This window comes from Neolamprologus multifasciatus, chromosome 4 (genome assembly GCF_963576455.1).
Source record: "Neolamprologus multifasciatus chromosome 4, fNeoMul1.2, whole genome shotgun sequence".
Taxonomy (NCBI): Eukaryota; Metazoa; Chordata; class Actinopteri; order Cichliformes; family Cichlidae; genus Neolamprologus; species Neolamprologus multifasciatus.
The window spans coordinates 17,118,739-17,139,140 of NC_140442.1; the positions used below are offsets into that span (position 1 = coordinate 17,118,739).

At 41.4% G+C, this 20,402-nt stretch overlaps 2 protein-coding genes across 2 annotated transcripts; both read left to right on the forward strand.

Moving 5' to 3' along the window:
• Positions 1-127: 127 nt before the first annotated feature.
• sumo2b (small ubiquitin like modifier 2b) lies at positions 128-7,744 on the forward strand. The gene is made up of 4 exons (XM_085156394.1): positions 128-291; positions 2,456-2,587; positions 6,417-6,488; positions 7,026-7,744. The coding sequence occupies exons 1-4, from the start codon at positions 271-273 to the stop codon at positions 7,086-7,088; spliced, it is 288 nt and encodes a 95-aa protein (XP_085012520.1). The 5' UTR covers positions 128-270; the 3' UTR covers positions 7,089-7,744.
• Positions 7,745-9,622: 1,878 nt separating this feature from the next.
• LOC146520191 (jupiter microtubule associated homolog 1-like) lies at positions 9,623-18,876 on the forward strand. Its single transcript, XM_085156393.1, has 5 exons — positions 9,623-9,825; positions 12,273-12,415; positions 15,509-15,657; positions 16,551-16,581; positions 18,290-18,876. The coding sequence occupies exons 1-5, from the start codon at positions 9,770-9,772 to the stop codon at positions 18,439-18,441; spliced, it is 531 nt and encodes a 176-aa protein (XP_085012519.1). The 5' UTR covers positions 9,623-9,769; the 3' UTR covers positions 18,442-18,876.
• The last annotated feature ends 1,526 nt before the right edge of the window (positions 18,877-20,402 follow it).

Below are 20,402 nucleotides of genomic sequence, written 5' to 3' on the forward strand. Positions count from 1 at the left end.
TTCTAAACCTGAAAACAAAAGGGAAAACATCGCTGTGCGCGTGCACGTGCATCTGCCTGCCTCTTTAACGCGCATTGTGACTCTCCCGCCCTTGCCTAGACTGCGCTTTCAACCTCGTGACTACTCGCTGTCCACTCAACGCTCGTTGAGGTGGACGCGCATGGGCGCGTGGCCGCGCACGTTCGGTTGTAATAGGCTAAACGGGCACGTGTACGTGCGCGTACTCGTGTTCTTTGTGTGGCAGTGTAGAGAAGCGCCAAAAGAGTGACCATGGCTGATGAAAAACCAAAGGTGAGTGTCTTCACAGTGGATTGAAATGCCAGTTTACTCCGCTTGATTTTTTTTGACACATGCGTGTGTAAAAATACGGTCATTTCCGCATGTTCCGCTGTGCCTTTTTGCAAAGTTACAAGCTGAAATTCAACTACTAGCTGTACCTACTTTGATAGACCGGAAGGTTTGTGAACGCGCATCCAATGGCGCGCGGACCTCTTTCTGCTTGATAACACACAGCCAACCAGCTGGTGTCATCCCCACTGCATGCCTCATTTCGCCTGTGTGTGTGTGTGTGTGTGTGTGTGTGTGTGTGTGTGTGTGTGTGTGTGTGTGTGTGTGTGTGTGTGTGTGTTTGCGTGCGTTTGCGTGCTTCCATGTGTGAATGGCTTGTGCCACTGTGGGAGAGTGTACCGGTGAAAATCTGTTGGTGCCACTGAAACTCTACGAATCATCACTGTGGTGATCTCGGGCTCACTCTGAGTCTGCAGGCGAAGCGAAAAGGGAGGACTTAAGATTTAAATTTTGTTTAAATCTGAGAAATAGTTTGTATACAGTATTGTGCAAAAGTCTTGAGCCATCCCTCATTACTCTCTGTTTTGCCTACTCAGTGGTTATAAGCATGTTTTCCAGGTCTTTCGTGTTCTTTCCTATTTGAAAAACATATTTCTTTAACTGACTTTTTTATGCCACAAAAGGCTTAAAATTGTATTTTTGCACCAACGAAGTGATTCCCAAAGAGGTTTTGGGAAAAGACCTAGCATATCTCAGGACTGTGTGCAGTGTATCCTTAAATTTTAGGAAATTGGACAAGTGGAGGACAAAGAGGTTATAGACTTTAAGATGAACAGATGATCAGCATCTGAAATTCATGCCCATAAGAAATGGGAAAAATTCGGCAAAGAACTGACACAGGACCTGAGGCATGCACCTGGACCTTCAGATGATCCATCTACTGTCCTCTGAAGCCTCATCAGAAATGGCTGTCAAGAAGCCATTTTCAAGGAAGAGGAACATGAGGAGAAAAAGCTGAGGTATCAAAATTAGACAAGAACTGGAGTGATGAGTTAAGATTTATAATTTTTTTGGTTTAAATTATCTATATGTACAGAGGAAGTCAAGAGAGAGATACAGCAGTGAGTGTCTACATCCATCTGTCAAACACAGTGGAGGCTTTGTCATGGTTTCGGTCTGCATTTCAGCCAATGGTGTTGGGGATCTTGTCACAGCTGATGGAAACACAGAAAAGTACCGTCAGATTTTGATCCACCGTGTAATATCATCTGGCAAGCATCTGATTGGCAAAAAAGAAAAATCAAAAAACAGTGGAACACAATGTCAGTGATGGATTGGTCTCCCCAGAACCTGGACCTCAACATTATTGAAATAGTGTTGCATCATGTTGAAGGAGATAAGACCAAAAAGCAGTCAACATCCAAAGAAGAGCTTTGAATGTCCTTCAAGAACCTTGGAGAACTGCTTAGACTACTTAAAAAATTACAAGAAGGCTTTCCTTAGAGAGTTCAGGCTGTGTTGGAACAATAAAGTCTGGTCATATCAAACATTAATTTTCAAGCTCATACTGTATTCTCAAGTATGTTTGCATGTTTCAATAAATTGCTGCAACTATTTGCCATTATCCTAACAAAATATAAGAAATGAGTGGTGGCTCAACACTTTTGCACAGCACTGTATATCTAAACAGTTTCAAAATATGCAAATTTGCAAAAGTCCTGGGGAATTTTACACCTTTGGGCTTATCAACCTTCCTTTTATGGATGCTGACATATCTTTCTGGCAGTTCCACATTGCGAAAGTGAAGTCAAACTCATAGCAGTGCTGCTTTTGTACTGCTCAGTCTTTTCCTACTGAAAATTGATCAAGAATCAATAAAGAATTAGCACAATTGATAATATCATGGATATTAATAAGCTCTTGCCAATATCCTTCCCTAGCCACCTGGTGAGCTGTTTAAGTCTGAATTCATTATTTCATCACGCTACTGCAAAATTAAAAGACCACCGGAGGCACTAAAGGGACTGAAATTACACATGTAATAACAACAGAAAATACCGTGCAGCGCTTTCCCCCTGCAAACCTGTAACTACTGTGTTGTTCTGGTTAGTCAAAGTCTTCTTTTTTTTTCCTTCACTGTGTTTCTATCTGTGCTTCTATCCCTCAGGAATCAGTGAAGACAGAAAACAATGAACACATAAACCTGAAGGTAGCGGGTCAGGATGGATCTGTAGTGCAGTTCAAGATCAAAAGACACACACCGCTCATCAAACTCATGAAGGCCTACTGCGAGAGACAGGTGATTATGGCCCCGAGGCATTACACTAACACTGATCATTTCCTGAGTGGGCATAGATCTTTATAAGCAGAGTGTAGCTACAGTTAAATAGACTTCTTGTTATTTTCTGTTCTCACCACATGAGGGGAACTCGACTTGAAGTATTATTTCCCCAGAAATATCTGTCGAGTGTTCCTCTGTACACCTCTGCTACTAATCATATATACACTTGATGTAATTGATAGTTAGCTGTTGGATTGTATTCTAAATAACATGTTTATGTGTTATTAACAATAATCCTGCTTTCTTTTAATTGACCGTTTCCCTGCATCGCTGCACACCATTTACAGTTGGCAAAAAGACACAGGTGTATAAAATTGCATCTACTGGGAGAGTTGCCTACCCTCTGTGGAGCAAGGCTTGCAAGTGCTTACAGGTTATGCTGTTTTAACATCATAAGGAAATCATTACTGGAGTTACTTAATGTTTTAGAGGCCAGACTTTGAAGTTTGCACACAGTTAATTGTGTTTTACAACCGAATAGGATACAATTAAACCATTTACTTTCAATTCTTTGACACTTTTCACACATGCATTTAATAACTGCAGATTATATGTTTGTATTCTAGATGCCAAAACAAGCAGTTATGCCAGGGCATCTTAAAAATCCCATTTACCATAAAATATATGCAGGCATTTTAAAAAGAAGGTTTTCATAGGACTCTGTGCGATCCTCTGGAAAACTAAGTACACCTTTACTACTTCAATAGGGATCAAGGGGACAAGTAGCAGCCAGGTGTTACTAATCAAGTACAAGTTGATTAGTAACTGATTATCAGCGCGTGTGAGCACCTCTATACAAGCAGAAATTTGTAGGTTGTAGATCTAGAGTATTCAGATGTGTGGTAACACAATGCCACAATCCCAGAAATGGATCTACAGGCAAGTTCAGGTCAAGGTCAAACCTTTCAGTGAGAGAAATAGCAAAATGACCCAAGAGCCTCAGTTAGGATGTTAAATATTAGAAAAAGACTGAACAAGTGTGACTTGTTTGGAAGGGTTACCAGGTTCTAAAAAGAACAACGCAGCACAGCTTCAATTTCCAAAGTTGCTTCTGCACAAACAACAAGACATGTGGAACAATGTCCTTTGGACAGAGGAGAGCAAAGAAGAGATTTTTGGCCATAATGAACAGAGCGTTTGGTGAGAACCGAACACAGCATACACCTCATACCAACTATTAAGCACGGAGGTGGAGGGGTCATGATTTGGGTTTGTTTTTAATAGAGATGGACCGATCCGATATTACGTATCGGTATCGGTCCGATACTGACCCAAATTACTGGATCGGATATCGGTGAGAAATAAAAAATGTAATCCGATCCATTAAATATCAAAAAAGCACCTCACAAAACTTGCGACACGGGGTAACTCGGCTCATAACCGTAGCACGTAGCAGCAGTATGCATCACGTGATAGAGCGGCTGTTTGTATTTGTAGCCTTGCTAGCAAACCAGCATTTCATCTCCGAGGAAGTGATCCCAGAGAGAAGTAAAGCAAGTGTGTAAGTTCATCTCTGAATGTTTGTAAAGCGTTAAGCTTAACAACCGAGATATGGAGCGACTGCCTCTCTCTCTCTCTCTCTCTCCTGCTGCTACTTCAATGTGAAACTGCATAATGATCAGCTGATCGGCTTTTCTGTCGGGAGTCCGTCTCTCTTGTTTGTTTTTGGCCCACTTCTCACCAGAAAGAGGAAACCAGCGGCTGAACAACAGCAGCACGTTTAAGCTTGATATGCTGTTGCTAGAATTTATTTAATATTACTTTCTACACCAGGATCCTTTTCTAGCAGCTGACCTCTGGTAACTGTGCAGGGGCGGATCTAGCAAAGTCTAGCCAGGGGGGGCCGATAGGGCATGAACAGGCAAAAGGGGGCACAAAGACATACTTTTCTTTCTTATTCTCATTTAAAACGTCTAGCTTTTAATAAATAATTATCTGACTCTTACACCCAAAGTTTTAATCTGATGTAAAATATATAGAAGTCCATTATTGTATATAGTAACTGTTAAGTGTAATATAGTAAGCTATACTACTTTTTCCTTTGGGAAGATACCATCTGTGCAGTCTGCAATTCTGTTGAAGAAAGATGTTGAATCTATTTAATTATTCTTGAAAAATAATTTATTTTTGTGCATTTTCCCCCCTGCATCAAATTAATTTTGATTACATCGATTAAGCATCATGAGGTGGAGGGTGGTTCCCTTTTTTTTTTTTTTTTGCTGGGAGTTTGCAACCCTATTAGTATAGTACTCATACCAGAATAGGGAGGATGGAGTAGGTTTAAGTTTATTAGATTGATCAGTATTGCTGAACTATGAAATATTTTGGGCGCAGTGTATTTTTTACATACAGGTTTAACAGAATAGCTTTAGTGTTGTTATTTATTTAAACTTGAGTATAAACTTATACAAAATGCAGCAAGATATTAAAAAAACGTTTTATTGATTAAAAAACACACTATATCGGATTCGTATCGGTATCGGCAGATATCCAAATTTATGATATCGGTATCGGTATCGGACATAAAAAAGTGGTATCGTGCCATCTCTAGTTTTTAAGCCACAGAGCCACAGGCCGTTTGTCTGACAGCTAAAGCTTGGCCAAAACTAAATCCTGCAACAGGACAGTGATCCCAAGCACATCAGCAACTGGACAACAGAATGACTGAAAAAGAAAAGTATCAAGGTGTTGCAATGACCCACTCAAAGTCCAGACCTGAGCCTGGTTTAAATGCTGTGGCAGGATAAATAAATGCTTGCAAACCTCAGTCACCTGGTAAATACTGATAAAAGTTATACAGAATATGATTCAGTTGGTTCTACAAGCTTGAATCATGGGGTGTTCTTATTAGTTAAATCGAATATTCCACTTGTTTGTAGATATGTACTGTTAGGCCAAATGTATGTGTGTTGGACAGAGAACATACTTAGCTGTCCTCGAGTCTCAAATACATTTAACAGACATATCACATGCTAAACGATCCATCCATCAGACAGTAATTCATCACGGTTGTTGTTTCACTTTTCCTTGAAAAAGTTTCTATTGCAGTTCTTCTCTTCCTCCTCAAATGCATTTAGGGTCTAGAGCTTTAATGCAAATACCACCTTGATAGCATAGCTTTAACGCTTTACGTGGTTCCTGCATCCTTTGAATGAACCTCCCTTATCGTCATCTGTGATTTCACAGTAATCGCAGAAGACATCTAATCTTTTCCTCCTGCTGTTATGGATTAGCTCAGATTTTGAGCTGTTCTCTGCCAAGCTACTTGCTGTAATGGCATGCAGGAATTTTGACTTTTGTATGAATTAGCACTGCACTGAGCATCACTCTGGTTCTCTATTAATTGCAGCTGTGTTTGCATTGCTACAGAAGCAATACCCAAGGTTTTCTAAAAGAGCTGTGCACAAAAGTAAAACAAAATATGTAATAGAACATGAGGTCTGAGATCCTTTTTATTTGAAAGTCAAATAAGGGTTTAACTCTGTGGAAGAATGGAAACCCAATCACAGTGTTATCTGTTCATTGGACTCCCATCAGGGTAAAAGAAATGTTTGTCATACAGCTCTTTTTTTTTTTTTTTTTAAGTACAGCCAGAACCAGATGGTTATCATTATTCCTTCATTTCTGCTTCACAGCAAGACATGTTTTTTTTCTATGTCTCTCAAACCCCAGCCGCCTTATCTTCAGCATGAGCATATTATTGTCTGCATTTTTATTTTGCACACGTTAGCCTATACAGAGCTTCACATGAGATTAACAACAAGATTTTACACGTTTCTCTTTTCAGGGACTGTCAATGAGGCAAATCAGGTTCAGATTTGACGGGCAGCCAATAAACGAGACAGACACACCAGCACAGGTAAGGCCGTGTTAATGAGTTAAACATACTTCATGCACTTCCCATGATGATTAGTGCTTGGGATAACAGTATTTCTTAATAACTGTGGGCATTAGGGGGTTTCTCCAGGCTGAAAGATGTTCGTTCAAAGTCACAGTGCTGCCATGAGGAGCCTCGGGTTGTCACAACAAGCTAATTTTAAGTTGTTTTTGAATATGTCGCTGTGCAGATGCCAGTTGTATTCACTGCAGTTTGTGGTTGGAGTAACCACAACTTGCATGTTATTGCAGTGCCATCCAACCTTGTCCACAGTGCAGCCTTCAAAGCCAAATACAGTGTGTCATTTTATTGTCACAGTGGTGCTATTTTGTGTATGCAAATGGGAAGTTTTTCATTTGTACAGGGCATACTGTCACACTCTAGGTCAACAAATTAGCATCCTCCTTTTCCTCTTTGCAGTACAGATATTTTCCCTCACATCACTTTTTGCTTAAATTACTCAAACGTTATGAAATTCATGGGCTTATATGTTTTTTGTTTTTTTTCCCCACTTAACAGTTGGAAATGGAAGATGAAGATACGATCGATGTGTTTCAACAACAGACGGGCGGACGGATTTAATCGGCCACGTGCATCACCACTTTCTTCCTGGACACCACCAACTTTCCTGGCCTCTGAGGCACACAGCGCCTGCTTCTTTGCAGCTCGTCTCAACAGAATTCCACGCGGAAGAAGTTTCCCATTTCTCTGCTACACATAACTGCTGTATATTTTCATTTGCACCCCTTTTACTTTTCTGTCTTTGTACATAAGCCACATCCACGTCACCCTGAGTTCAGATTTTGTTTTTCCATGCTGTATTGTGATAAGTGTTAAGGACTTCCCTTCCAGACTGTTAGGACTGGTGATAGAGCGAGCATTAAGTAAAACTGACTTTATTGATCAAAATCTGCTCAGCTGATCTTGGTCGGTGGCCAGCAAATCTGTTCTTAAAGTGTACAATTTTTGGGACTGGCTGTCACTTAGTGAACCATATGCCAAGTATGGGGATCACGGGATATGCTAACATTTGGGTTCTGTCATATTCACAAAACATATTTGATTTTTTACATTTTTTAAAAATAGTACTGGATGTGTAGAGGAATGTTCTGAGAAATCGTTTTTGCTAGGCCACTTCAAATTTTGGGAAGCCCTAAGAGATGTTCCAGCAAAATAAACATCTGTATTGTCTATTAAGATGCTTGTTGAAATAAAGCTATTGTCTTTTTCCAAACTTTCATCATATTTTTCTATTATTTAACAATATAATTGTGTGTGTGTGTGTGTGTGTGTGTGTGTGTGTGTGTGTGTTCTGCATGTTTGTTGCACTTAAATGTTTCAGATCATTCAGATTTTTTACAATTATTTCTTTCATTAGGAGAACAAAGTTATCCAAACCTTTACTGCCCTGTGTGAAGAAGTAATTGACCCCTACACCTAATAAACGGTTGAGGCACCAGTGACAACAAGAACTGCAATCAAATGTTTGCATAAAGTAGCGATTGACTTTGACTAGCCCACACCAAAACCTTCATTTTCTGTTTTTAAGCTATTCAGAGGAGGACTTGCTGGTGCGTTTAGATCATTGTCCAAAACAAAACGAGTTTCATGGCACAAACTGATGGTTTTGCATGATTTTCTGGTAGAGCAGATTTTTTTTCATAAGGATTTTTATTCATCTTTAGGCATGAAAAAAAGTTTTTTGAACTTCATTTTTTAAACATGTACTTTTCAAAGCGTTTGTTACACGTCCACTTAGGTGGACAACATAGGTTTTGACTTATGAGTTTGGTATGGAGTGACACATCAGTGTCCAATGAAGTGATTTATGTGCAAACATACCATCAACACTGACAAAAATACAAGAAAACAGCCTTTGAATACCTGTTCACTGTGGTGACCACTATGCGTGAAAGGGTTAAAGCAGCAAAGCAGCCACCATTGTTGGTAGATGTTATTTAAAAAAAAACAAAAACGTGTTAGTTTTATCTTCAAAAACCTTCATCAGTCCAGAGGATATGTTCTCAAATCTTGAGATGTTTTTGGCAAATGTGAGAGGAGCTTTTGTGACTTTTTTTGGTCAGCAGTGATTTTCTCCTTGAACTCTCCCATAGATGCTATTTTTGCCCAATCTCCTTCTTATTGTTGAATCATGAACTCTGACCTTAATTGAGGTTAGTGATGCCTACAGCTCTTTAGATGCTGTTCTGGGTCCTTTTTTGATCTCTTGGATGAGGGATTGATCTGCTCTTGGGGGAATTTTGGTAAGGGGGACCACTGCTAGGAACATTCATCACTGTTCCAAGTTTTCTACATTTGTGAATAATGGCTTTCACGGTGGTTTGCTGAAGTCCCAAAGCCTTAGAAATGGCTTTGTAGCCCTTTCCAGACTGATAGAGTGAGACAGTGACTTTATTTCTCAGCTGTTTCTTTAGACTGTAACACAATTTGTTGCTCTTTGAGATCTTTTGGCCTACTTCACTTTGTCAGACAGGTTCTGTTTAAGTGATTAATTGATTCAGCAAGTGTGGCAGTAAATTGGGTGTGTCTTAATAAATTGAACTCAGTTTTCCAAAACATTTGGTAAATTGTAGTTATTCATGTTTTAATACATAGGCTAAGTAGGTTTTGGTAACTTTTTCCCTTAACAAATGAAATCATGATTTAAAAACTACAGTTTGTATTTACTCGGGCTATCTTTGATTTAAATTTATCTGAATACCTGAAACATGTAAGTGTAAATAATATTTAAGAAATCGGGAAAGGGGCAAATATTTTTACGATGCACTGTAATTATGATCTTAATGAGCCAGTAAGTTAAATTGGAAGTTAAGAAAGAAGTTGAAAGTGTACCAGTTTTCTAACTTTATTCTTTAAAATAATTTTGCAGATTGCCGCAATCAGCGCTATTAAATGAAAACGGGGAAAAAAAGAGCCCTCGGGGTTGTGGTCTCTTCTGTGTGATCCCTCACAGGAACCCGAGACCTGCCACCAACAAGATATCCGACTGCTAAAGTTCTGTCCAATGAGAGGCGAGTTCTGTGCCGTTCTGTCCAATCACAACGTGTCTAATACTGGTGGGTTGGGTCTGGTGGGCTGGCACCGCAGAACCAGCGGATCTGTTCTTCGTTATGTTTTTCAGTGTCGGGTGGAGTCTACATCCCGTCGCATCCCTGCGGGCAAGGAGGAGGATTTATCCCCCCCAACATTACTTTTTTAATTGACTGTTTCTTACTGCCAGACATCGAAATATCCCCAAAAAGATGACGACGACAACCACCTTTCAAGGAGTGGACCCTGGTGCTAAAAGTAGTTCCAGGTAAAAAGGAGCCGAAAGCCTTTTCACGGAGGAACAAAAGAAGTAGGATGCGGGCAAAGCCTCTCAGCTAGCAAACGCCTCTTTTATTCGTTTTTGCTCAAAGACAGCTTGCTACAGAATATCACAGGCTGTGTTAGCCCGGTGGTGGTTGGCGAGGGATTTTTCTGGATTTAGCTAAACTGTCACATAGTCTAGCTAATTAAGATAATCTTATTGGGTGTCTGATGCACCATACCCTTTAGCTACACGAAGTTAGTGAGGTTAGCATGCCTGGGTTTCGGAAACAAACTGCTCGACAGGATCTTTTCCACATTTCTGTTTAAGGAGAAGTGGACAAAGCTGCCTAAGCCTAACGTCAGCTCCCTGCTGGCTGCTCTAGACTGCGAAATAACTTTTTTTAATAGTTCAAGTCACCACTTTTTTTCTTTCCGTCCTTCTATGGAACGAAAGATCTTTAAGTGCGCTGCTCTTGGAGTTGTTAACGTCTTGTTAACTTGTACTTTTTTGTTGCATTTTATCTAACAAAACAAAAAGAAAGAAAGAAAAGAAACAATAGAGTCCATTTGATTGATTACAGGAAAGGTCCCAGACTAGACCGCGGTCTGCTTATGTCATTATCTCTTGAATTTTGGTTCAAGGAAGTTTTGGGGAAACTCATTAAGCAGGCTCGCGAGCCTGAAGCCCGGTTTTACACTCAGTTTAAGAGTCATCCTCCAAGCATGCGCTGAGTCTTTTCCTTTAAGTGATGATGCGTGTCGGCTTCATGCATTCCTCCCTTTTTTCCTTTTTCTCTTTTTTCTTACAGGGAAGAGTGCAAACCTTAAAATTATGGCCGCCTTTATAATGAGGCATGATTTCAGGGCGTGCTAGAGATTTTTATACTGCCACTGTTAGCCCTTGCTGAGTCTGAGTAAGCATGTCAAATGTCGGTCAGTCCGCATGCTGCTTTCGGATGATGCAGGGGGCTTGGGTGGGGGCTCTGACCTAGCTAAGCCTGTAAATCTTTCCTTAGCTCTTCTGCCTTTTCCCCCTTAAAGTCCCCTTTAGCGAGCTGCTGGTCATTTCTGCTTCTGGAGGACCAAGTAGATCAGTAGAGCAGCCGCTTGAATTAGGCTAAAATCAAAGGCCTCCTATCCTGCCTTATCAGACATGCCATCTTTGGCTCTGGACCATAGCAGTATCCTACCCAGCTTCACCTGCCTTAAAGTGGCCTAAGGCTTCCAAACATGACTGCCATTTCATTCATGTTATTTGCAGGTTCATTCTAGGGTGGGGTCTGCTGCCAGCCAGCTCAAAGCTTTCCCCCACCGTCGCAATCTGTGTATATGTGGAAAGCATGAGCTCATCCTCTCTGGCCGGGAGGTGAAGTCTGGTTTAGGCATTATATGTTGTCACAGCCAAGAATTAAATGTGCAAATTCACGTTGTTGCATACTGGGCTGTGTGAGATATGTTTTTTTCCCCCCCTCGTCTTGGTTGCTTTCTTTGTAGCTGTGCTTCAAGAGCAGAGTTGTTTTTTTGACTCCCATCTGCCTGCCTGGCCCTCGGACAGCTGCTCGGTGTGTCAGCTGGTGACTTCAGGGGGCTTCAGGAGAGGAGAGTTTGCTGGTGGAAAGGAAAAAAAAAAGAGGGAGGGGTCCAGCAGTGGCTCTGCAAGCACATTGGTGTCTGTCGTCCACCCCAGCTGCCCTTGAGCACAGCGAGGAGAAAAAGGGTTTCCCTTCTTGCTGTTAAATTCCTTTTGTTCGGTTCATGGTGGCAGAAAGTCTGTGGAAAGTAGGCTTGTCAGTAGGTTTGTCATCTGTGTATCTGGATCCTGGCTTTCTGTGCTGTTCTAGAACAGTCCCAATATTACGTGACCTATATTTAGCGTAAACCTCAGACCTTTCACTTCCATTGTGCGATTGTGACCAAAATAAATATCAGGTTTGATGAATAAATGCGATAATTGTGTAATTATTCCCCCTAGAAACGGACACAAGCCCTCATATGTCACTGCAAAGGAATCTGTGCTGAAGAGAGGCAGCAGCTAGCCAGCTAACTCTGTGATTATGTGCGACTGGAGTCAGCTGCAGGGCAGAGATTGGGACTGTCTGTCTGACAGGCTGACAGCCGGGGCTTAGAGAGTGGGGGGGACCTTGCTGGTATCTCTCATGGGTTTTTTTTTCCCTTTCTTGTGTGGTATGTTTATAAAAGAATAGGGTGGAGTAGAGAGAAGGTTGCATGTAGCTTGGGGCTACCTCATGTTTTATTTCACTATTGATTTTATCTTTTTTTTTTTTTCCTGTTTTTGCGCCGTGCATCTGATCAGTGGTGTGTGACATGAAGGCCTTGTGTTTCAGTTTGAAGCGAGAGGTTATGGAGCGGGAGGGGGGGAGAGATAGGGGCATGGTGGGCGGGGTGTCATTCCAGCTGACGTCAAAATTGTGTCATTTTGTTGCTTCAAAGGGTACTACGACCGCCGGGTGGGGACTCCAGCTTCTCCTTTGGCACAGATGACAACACAACGCCCCAGCGCAAGAACAAGATGGCCTCCAGCATCTTTGCAGAACCTGATGACCCTCACGCTCATCGGAGGAACAATCCACCTAGTAATTCACTCTAACATTTATTTCTTGATTGATGGAATTTCCATGTGACTGTATCAGGGCTGAAATCAAGGTTTACAGGTTTGATTTACACGAAACTGTGGTTTTACATCAGGGAGCTTGTATAAACACACACGAAGAGCAAGTTCTATCTTGCAAAAGCAGACAGATCTACCAGAAGCCTTAAGTAAGCAAAAAAACCCAACACACCATGGAAGTAATTGTTCTAACTTGAGCTAGGAACAGATAGAGATCCCAAATTTTTCCGTTTGGGTTGTCAGAAAGAGCATCCCACAAGAGTAATAGCACAGAAAAAGAGAAAAATCCCCAGAGTACTACGTAAGGGTAATTCGAAGTGAGGGTTTGTTAAATGGGGCTGAGGATCAGTCCTCTATGGAAAGAAATGTGTCAGTGGGTGAAATTAGCGGCCCGCTGCAGCCACAGAGGACATCTTATTTTGAGTGTGCAAGAAGACGCAGAAAAATGCAGCCGGGGCCACGAGACCTGTGAGTTGCACTGTGAGTTTTCAAGGTCACCGCAAACATACAGCCAGAGGAAGTAGGTGAAATATTAATGTGGCCTGACCATGCCAGGCAAGGTTTGGATCTTTTATTATGCATTGGCTTCACTGATTGTAATTAAAGATGGTCCAGTTAGTCAGTGATTTAATACATTGCATAAAGGGGGAAAAAATTCGAGCTCTGTGGCATTTCTGCAGATTTGCTTTTTAGCTCAGGGCCTTACAAGCCTGAGATCACATGTTTTCACTCTGGGCACTTTGTGGAAAACTGTTTACATGGCGTATCAGATTTTCTGGTTGAGTGTGGACGATGAAGAATTTGGCCTAAAATCGTTACATCAGCCTCTGACCTCTGCAGCCAGCAGCTGCGTAAAGCAAAGCCTTTTCCTGCTTGCATTGTTTCACTCTGGGTCAAGTTGAGGAGAGCCTACCACAGCTGTCCCACTGTAACGGATGCAACTGGATGAGGAGGATATAAATTTCTGCTTGAATGACCAAGGTTAATAACAATATAAAGCCTTATAATCATTGTGCGATCTATTATGTGGCCTGTGTTTGAACCCATGCTGCAGATGAACAGGTTTCATTGTTTGCTTTGGCATGCAGCCCTGTGTACATATTATTATTTTATTTTTTGTTTGTTAAGATCAAATACACCTTTCTCAACCATGTCTCAACCATCAAGAGCCACTTTGTAAAGTATTTTTTTGCCTTTGGGCAATTTCTAAGTTTAGCTATGATAGCACAGTCTCAAACGACCCTAGAAACATTTAACAAAATAAGAGCACAGAAAACAAGCATGGATTAGCTGCTATAAGCGTTACTTTAAACAAGAGATGGTGGCGCCACAGTTGTCAGAAAACAAAATAAACGGAGCGCTGTCCTCATGGCTAAAACTAGGAGGTGGGAGGGTGGAGGGGATTTTCCCAAGGTAGTCCTTTAATGCCTGAATCTGATTCCTAGCTTCCATGGTGTCTTTTTACTAAGTGGAAAATGTAAGAAAAAAAATTCAACTTGTTTTTTAAAAAAAATGTAACTTATTTTTGTTTTAACTATACTTTGATGGTTTTCTTTTAAAGATTTCTCTTGTATTCTGTTTTACTGACATAGAAGCAGGTTGTTGTTCAGCCAGGATGTTCCCTAGGATTTTAAAGGGGACCTATTTTTCTAACTTTCAGCAATATTTATTATTCTAATTCTTCTTATTATTGGGGTTATACAAGAGAAATGATCATTATTTAATTTGTATTGGGGTTCGTTGAAGCCTCTGGGGTCATCCACTGTCTGAAAGTTCTGTTAGCTCCTTCCTCGTTTCCTTTAAGCCGCCTTTGTTCTGATTGGTTGGAACTTACAAATGGCAGGTGAGGTTTCTGGGCTCACAGCCAGAGCCATGTGTCTGAGATGACCATATTAGGTATGTTGGCTCTCTTTGAAGTCATAAAGAGCCAAGAGTTGAAGAGAAAAAAAACTACTGACCTCATTATGGTCATGTTTATGTGAGAAAATAAGAAAATGTATGGCAAGTAAAATTTAATTTAAGGTTTAAAGATACCAAAGCTGTGGGTATGTGCAAGTAACCTCAGCTTCTGACCACATGAGTGCTTACATGAAATAAGAGGGGGAAAACGAGACTACCATCAGCTGCATGATTGCTGTTGCTGTCTCAAAGCTCAGTAGGCTCAGCGTTATAATATATTTATGCTATAAACCCAGGAGATCTATAAGCTTAAGTAGAAGCCTATAGCAATGACAACATAATGCATCTCTCTCTGGTCCATCAATCTGCTTAAATCCTCTTCCGTTTCATATTTCTTGACTGTCCAGAGAATTTATCAGACTCCTTAATGTGGCGCCGGTAATGAAGACGCGCTTGTTGAGTGCTGATTCACTTCACTCTATTAACAACAATGGCCACTCCTCTTCTTCTTTGCTTTCCGTTGTTCTCCTCATGACAAAGACGGTCTGTCCCCTCCCTGGCCCTCGGGGTTTATAGCTGTTACCTTATGTGGCTTGAGCTAGCACAGCCTGCTTCCCCACAGTGGGCCAACACAGGATTTTTAAAGCTCTTTCTGCTAAAGGAGAGTGCAGGCGCTGCAGGGTTTTGTGAGTTTTGGCATCCAGGTTGTCTGCCTGGAAGCGTTCCACTTCGTTTCTGGGTCTGTTGCAGACGCCCAAGCGGATTTAGAGATGTTTCCTGTTTAGTTCCCAATGATTTTTTTTTCTTGTCTTGTGTTATTTGAGTCTCTAATCAAGCTGATGTTTTATCACTAAATCTGAGAAATCTGAGAAAATGAGTATTGTGATGAGCATGGTAGATTGGTGGGGCTAGAGAGATTTGGGTCTGGGGTGGCTTTGTCACTAATTGGATTAGTGTCCATATGGTATGACTGTGCTGCTCTGGAGCCTTACTCATGTTTTGCCATTTGGGTTTCCTGTTAAGCTTCAGTGTAATCTTCTGACCAAAAAAGAGGAGCGAAAAAACCCAAACAATTAAAGGGCCATGAGTGTTAGAGTGTTAGGTTATTTTCTAAATAGTTTGAAAGCATATTTTTCTTGTCTGTCCCTTATCTGCCTAGGCGGGGCCCCTACAGGAACCCTGTGCGGCGAGCCGTCGGCCCCGCTGAGGCGAGTACAGCAGCCTCTCCTCTTCCCCAAGAACCCTGAGCCGGAGCTGACCACCATCCACAACTCTGGGGCCGCCTTGGTCTGGAATCAGAGACGAGAGGTACCAGCCGTTCACCCTTTCAAGACTTTGTTTCCAAAACAGAGCCGCAGCCAAGTACCAGACTGAAAAAAAACACTCTGTCATAGATTAACTTTAATTCTAAACAGTTCAGTGGAAAAAGTCATTGGGGGGAAAGATGAGTTCACAACTGCAGCCAAGAGAGTTTTGTTAAGTCTGTGACAGAGAACAACGAAGCACAGCATCCCAGAGAGCGAGAGATGAGAGCCGCGAATCATTCGCTTCACTTTATCTAAAATGTCACAAGATCTGCTATCATTCTTTATTCATTTTTGTAACTTTATTTCTTTCAAGCTGTTTTTATGTGTAATTAACAGAAATGGTAAGATTGCATTAACTTGATCAGTGTAACTTGGGTCCAAAAAACAGTTTCCAGTGGTTAGGCCTGGCATTGAGCCAGCTTGTCCCCAGCGGGCTGCCGAGCTGTTAGTACATTGGTGGAAACCCTGGTGTTTATCGTCTGTTTGAAACAGACCCAGGATATGTTGTTGGGTAGATATCCTCCACTGACATTTGTAATCCCTTTTAATGTGTGAATGAGGCGGCCCTCGCTTTGTCGACATGGGTAGAATCCAAATAAAGACAGGCAGAGAAAACACAACGGCCGACTCCACCTACCAACCTAGAAACATATCACTAGGGTCAGAAATCACAGCAGTGCTGTCATTAATCATTCGCAATTACAAGTGCTTGCACAAAAGTTCCTGTATATGCAACTGCCTTGTGGATGTTCAGTATTATTTTCCTGGCAGCATTCCTTTTCTTTTTTGGGTTTGTGGTTGTATATAAAATGCTTCTTCTCAAACAAAGAAACGTTAGCAGAGGAGCCAGGTCGGGGAGAGATGTGACATTCCTGTCTTGTGCTTTCATTGCAGGTTGAGAATGGCCAAGAACAAGGAAATGATGGTAAGTGTCTTGAGCACTTGGGTGTTTTTATAAAAAGGCTTTCAGGTTTCTGTCACAGTCTATGTCTAAACAGAACTGCATGACTTGGTCGTGAGAAGCTCCTCGGTATAGCTCTAGAACAGATCAGTTAATTTCACTCTCCCCTCCTCTGCAAAGATCAGATTATGGCGACTGATCTGGTCTGGTATGCTGCTGCTGGCATACAGTCTTTTTTTTTTTTTTTTTTTAAAGCATGGAGTACACATGTTCTCCCTTTCTGAGTCAACACAACGTGGGCTCTTTCATGTGGTTTTTCCTTGTCATGATGGCATGTCGGTGTGTAGTCAAGCAGCTGTTGTTTGATAGCAGGCTCCACTGAGTATGAAAAGCTTTTTATTAACCTCCAGGTGCATGTTTGCAACAGAATTCCTGGCTCCACAGATAATGGGAAGGTTCGACCGCATACCATAATGAAAATTAAATCAAAGCTCACTTTCTGCACGGCCTTTAAATGACTGGAATGCGCGTGTGTTTGTGTGTGCACTTTGAAGTGTGTTGTGTATAACTATTCGCAATTACATGCCATCAAAAACTTTTCAAGCACTTAAGCCAGTTCATTACTGCCCTCTAAGTTAGTTTCTTCTCCCAGCAGACGAGCCAGTAGAGCACACTTTTGATAAGACAAGGGCGAACAGAGATTAAATATATCAGCTTCTGGATCCACATTCAGCACACCTAATGTCTTTGATGTTGTTCCGAGTTAATGCTACAGGCCCTCCACACTCTGGGGGTTCAAACAGAGCACATTCAGCAGTTGAGTGTGCATTATACCTCTTAAAAAAAAAAACAAGATTTAAAAATGTTGCCCTCATTTCTAAGATTTAAATGAAAGGTCTCCATGCAATGTGCTAATGTTTTTGCACCAATTCAGGCGGCAATGGATAAAAAGACGGCGATGCTTTAATGCTGTGATTTTACTCATTTAAACAGGGCTGCCCTCAACTACTCCACTGAGCCCACAGAGCTAAAGTGTGGAGACTGTTTTTAGCCAGAATTTGCATAAAACCAGCTTTAACCCTTTCCATCTCAGCAGTGTTCAGTGCTGATAGATGCAGCTAGCTGCAGTTAGCAGTTTGCTCTGGCTCCAACCAGGAGGGTCATATTTATGTGTTTTCATAATTGCTTAACTGCAATACTTAAAAGAAGCGACACAGTTTGAAATCTTAGCCAACATTAAAAGTAAAAGGACAGAAGAATTATGTTTCTGCAGTGAATCTAGTTCAAGCCATTGGCAGCAGTTATACCTGTGCCTGTGTCATCACCAGCGTGTAGTTATGTTTCTTTGCACATTTCATGTCTGCAGTGTAGATTTAACACAGATGTATGAATTCACTATTATCCTTATTATTTTTATTGTTATCATTTTGCCTGCTTTGTCAAATTTTGATAGATGTCGATTTCCTGTCATAGGGCCCAGTTTTTCCAGTGATAGAAGGATGGGTTTTGTTTGTTTGTTTTTGTTTTGTTTTTGTTTTGTTTTTTTTAGTTTTTCAGTCATCCAAAATAATCATTTACTACTGGAGAGTCCCCTCACTCGTATAGTGAGCTTGAGGTCCACTCCAAACTGCAACATCTGGAAAAACTGCAGAACAAAATAAGAGCCACATCACCCATTGTTGTGGTCTGCACAATAACACATTATCCCCCCTCTTTTTTTTTTTTGCTGTAGAGTGTCCTGAAGATGTTCAAGATCAGCAAGAGGAGCAAGATCAGCAGCAGAAGGAGGTGCCACAGCCCTCCGACCCGTCGGGAGGTGCCAGCGCTGCTTCAGGCGGCCGAAGAAACCCCCCTGGTGGCAAGTCCAGCCTCATCCTGGGTTGAGACCAGTCAGTTTGTTTTTCTTTGGGTTTTTTTTGTTTTGTTTTTTTGGAGACAAATACCCCCAACCACCATTCTCTTCCTCCTCATCAACATCTCTGCTTCTCCCCCCCTCCTCCAACACCACCACCATGTCCACCTCCTTCACATGCACTCATGCTGTCACGTCCATGGACCCCCGTGTCCTCTCCCTCCACCTGCAAACCTTTTGTTTTGATCCTTTTTTCTATTAAAAAAGAAAACTGTTGACAAAAGCACTTTATGTATCTCCCCTCCCCTTTCCATTTCAGCCCATCCTGTAGCGCATTTCGCCTGCTGGGAAAGGCATGACGTTTAGCTTGTCCCTCATTCTCTCCCCATGTGTAAATGGTAAAAAAAAAAGATAAAAAAAAAAGATTTGATGCGTGGATTTCTAAATACAATAAAGATTCATATTAATTTGCTGTGGCTTGTTTTGTTTTTTCTTTATTGTTATCTTGTAATAGTTGTCTAGGATAAGATATAGAAAATGTAGACATGAATGGATCTGCTAAGTCTCCATTTCAGTGCATAGATGTCTGAAAGCAAGGCGCTGAGTATTATTTCTACTCATTGTAATGGAGCCTGAAGGCAGCAGCCACAGAGAGCAAAGAAAGGCTCTGGGTCTGGAAATCTGCCCAGCCGAAAAAAGGGAAAAAAAAGACTATGGCCGCTGCCAGTTATGTCAAAAGAGAACCTGCACTATCTCTTCATGACATCATACACTGGATATTTGGCTCTGGTTACAGTGTGCTTGATTTAGGAGAGGTGTTTTTGCTCTGACTCCGACTTTTTAAAGCAAAAGTCTTTTTTCCCAAAAGGTGAAAAGTGATTCATACAAGACGTAATGTTACTTTTAGAACCCGGCCATTACCAGCACTGCTCAGAGATGGCTTTATTTGGTCTTAGCCTGAGCACTTTAACTTCTTAAGCATCATTAGTAATACACAAAGCACAGAAATAATTCTCTTAAAAAGCACTTGGTGCTTGGGGTTTTGTTAAACACATCAGACTTGTAAAATATCAGCTCCGCTCTTTTACTCCTGAATTAAATACCTCGCCAATTGTGTTCTGGTGAATTGCACCCACAGGGATTTAGATTCACTGGAATGCTTTTTTTTTGGAAAATAAAAAAGTTGCCTTCAACTCGATTAGAGGCAGCTTTACGCATTAAGTGGTTTGAAATTTACAGTTCTGCTGTATTTGAGAAGATGTTTGTGGTATACAGTAAAAAATATACATGCAATGTAATATAACTGGGTTAAAAGTGTTATTAACAGCAACTATGCAAGTACAGTTGCTTTTTCAGTGATTAGAAGTCCGCTCCTGGAATACAGGAAAACCTGTTTAGCTGCGCTTTAATGCAAATATCTAAAAGCAGTTCACTGGGTGAAAATACTGTTTGTACCAGATGTCAGACTGTTTCAGGATGATCAGAAGGAAGAAATAACTCCAAAAAGGTCCCAACTCATTACGACCACAGTACGCAGCTCTCAACCTTATCAACCTTAAAGCAGACAGGCTACAGCAGCAGAAGATCACTCTATGTGCCACTGAGGATACAATTCGCATGATATCAATAATATTTGGACAAGGTCACAAAAATGTTGCCTGGTCTGATGAGTCTGCTGCATTTGAATGGTAGGGGCAGAAATCGGCATGACTGTACGATAAGCAGAAAGGAGGCAGAGGACTGGTGAGTGTCAGAACTACCATCCAGGACGAGACAACGAACATCCATGAGGACATGAGGAAGATGGCCACAACTGACCATGTCTTCAGTGAATAGGTAAGGCAGCAGAAACCTGAGACAGAAGCGGAGCAAGGAGAAGGACCATCATGTAAGGACACATCCATGCACGGTATGTGCTGTCAAATACATAAAGTGACAGATCCAGAAATCGTTCCAATGGCTGGACAAAGCTGGACTGAAAGACAGCACAGAG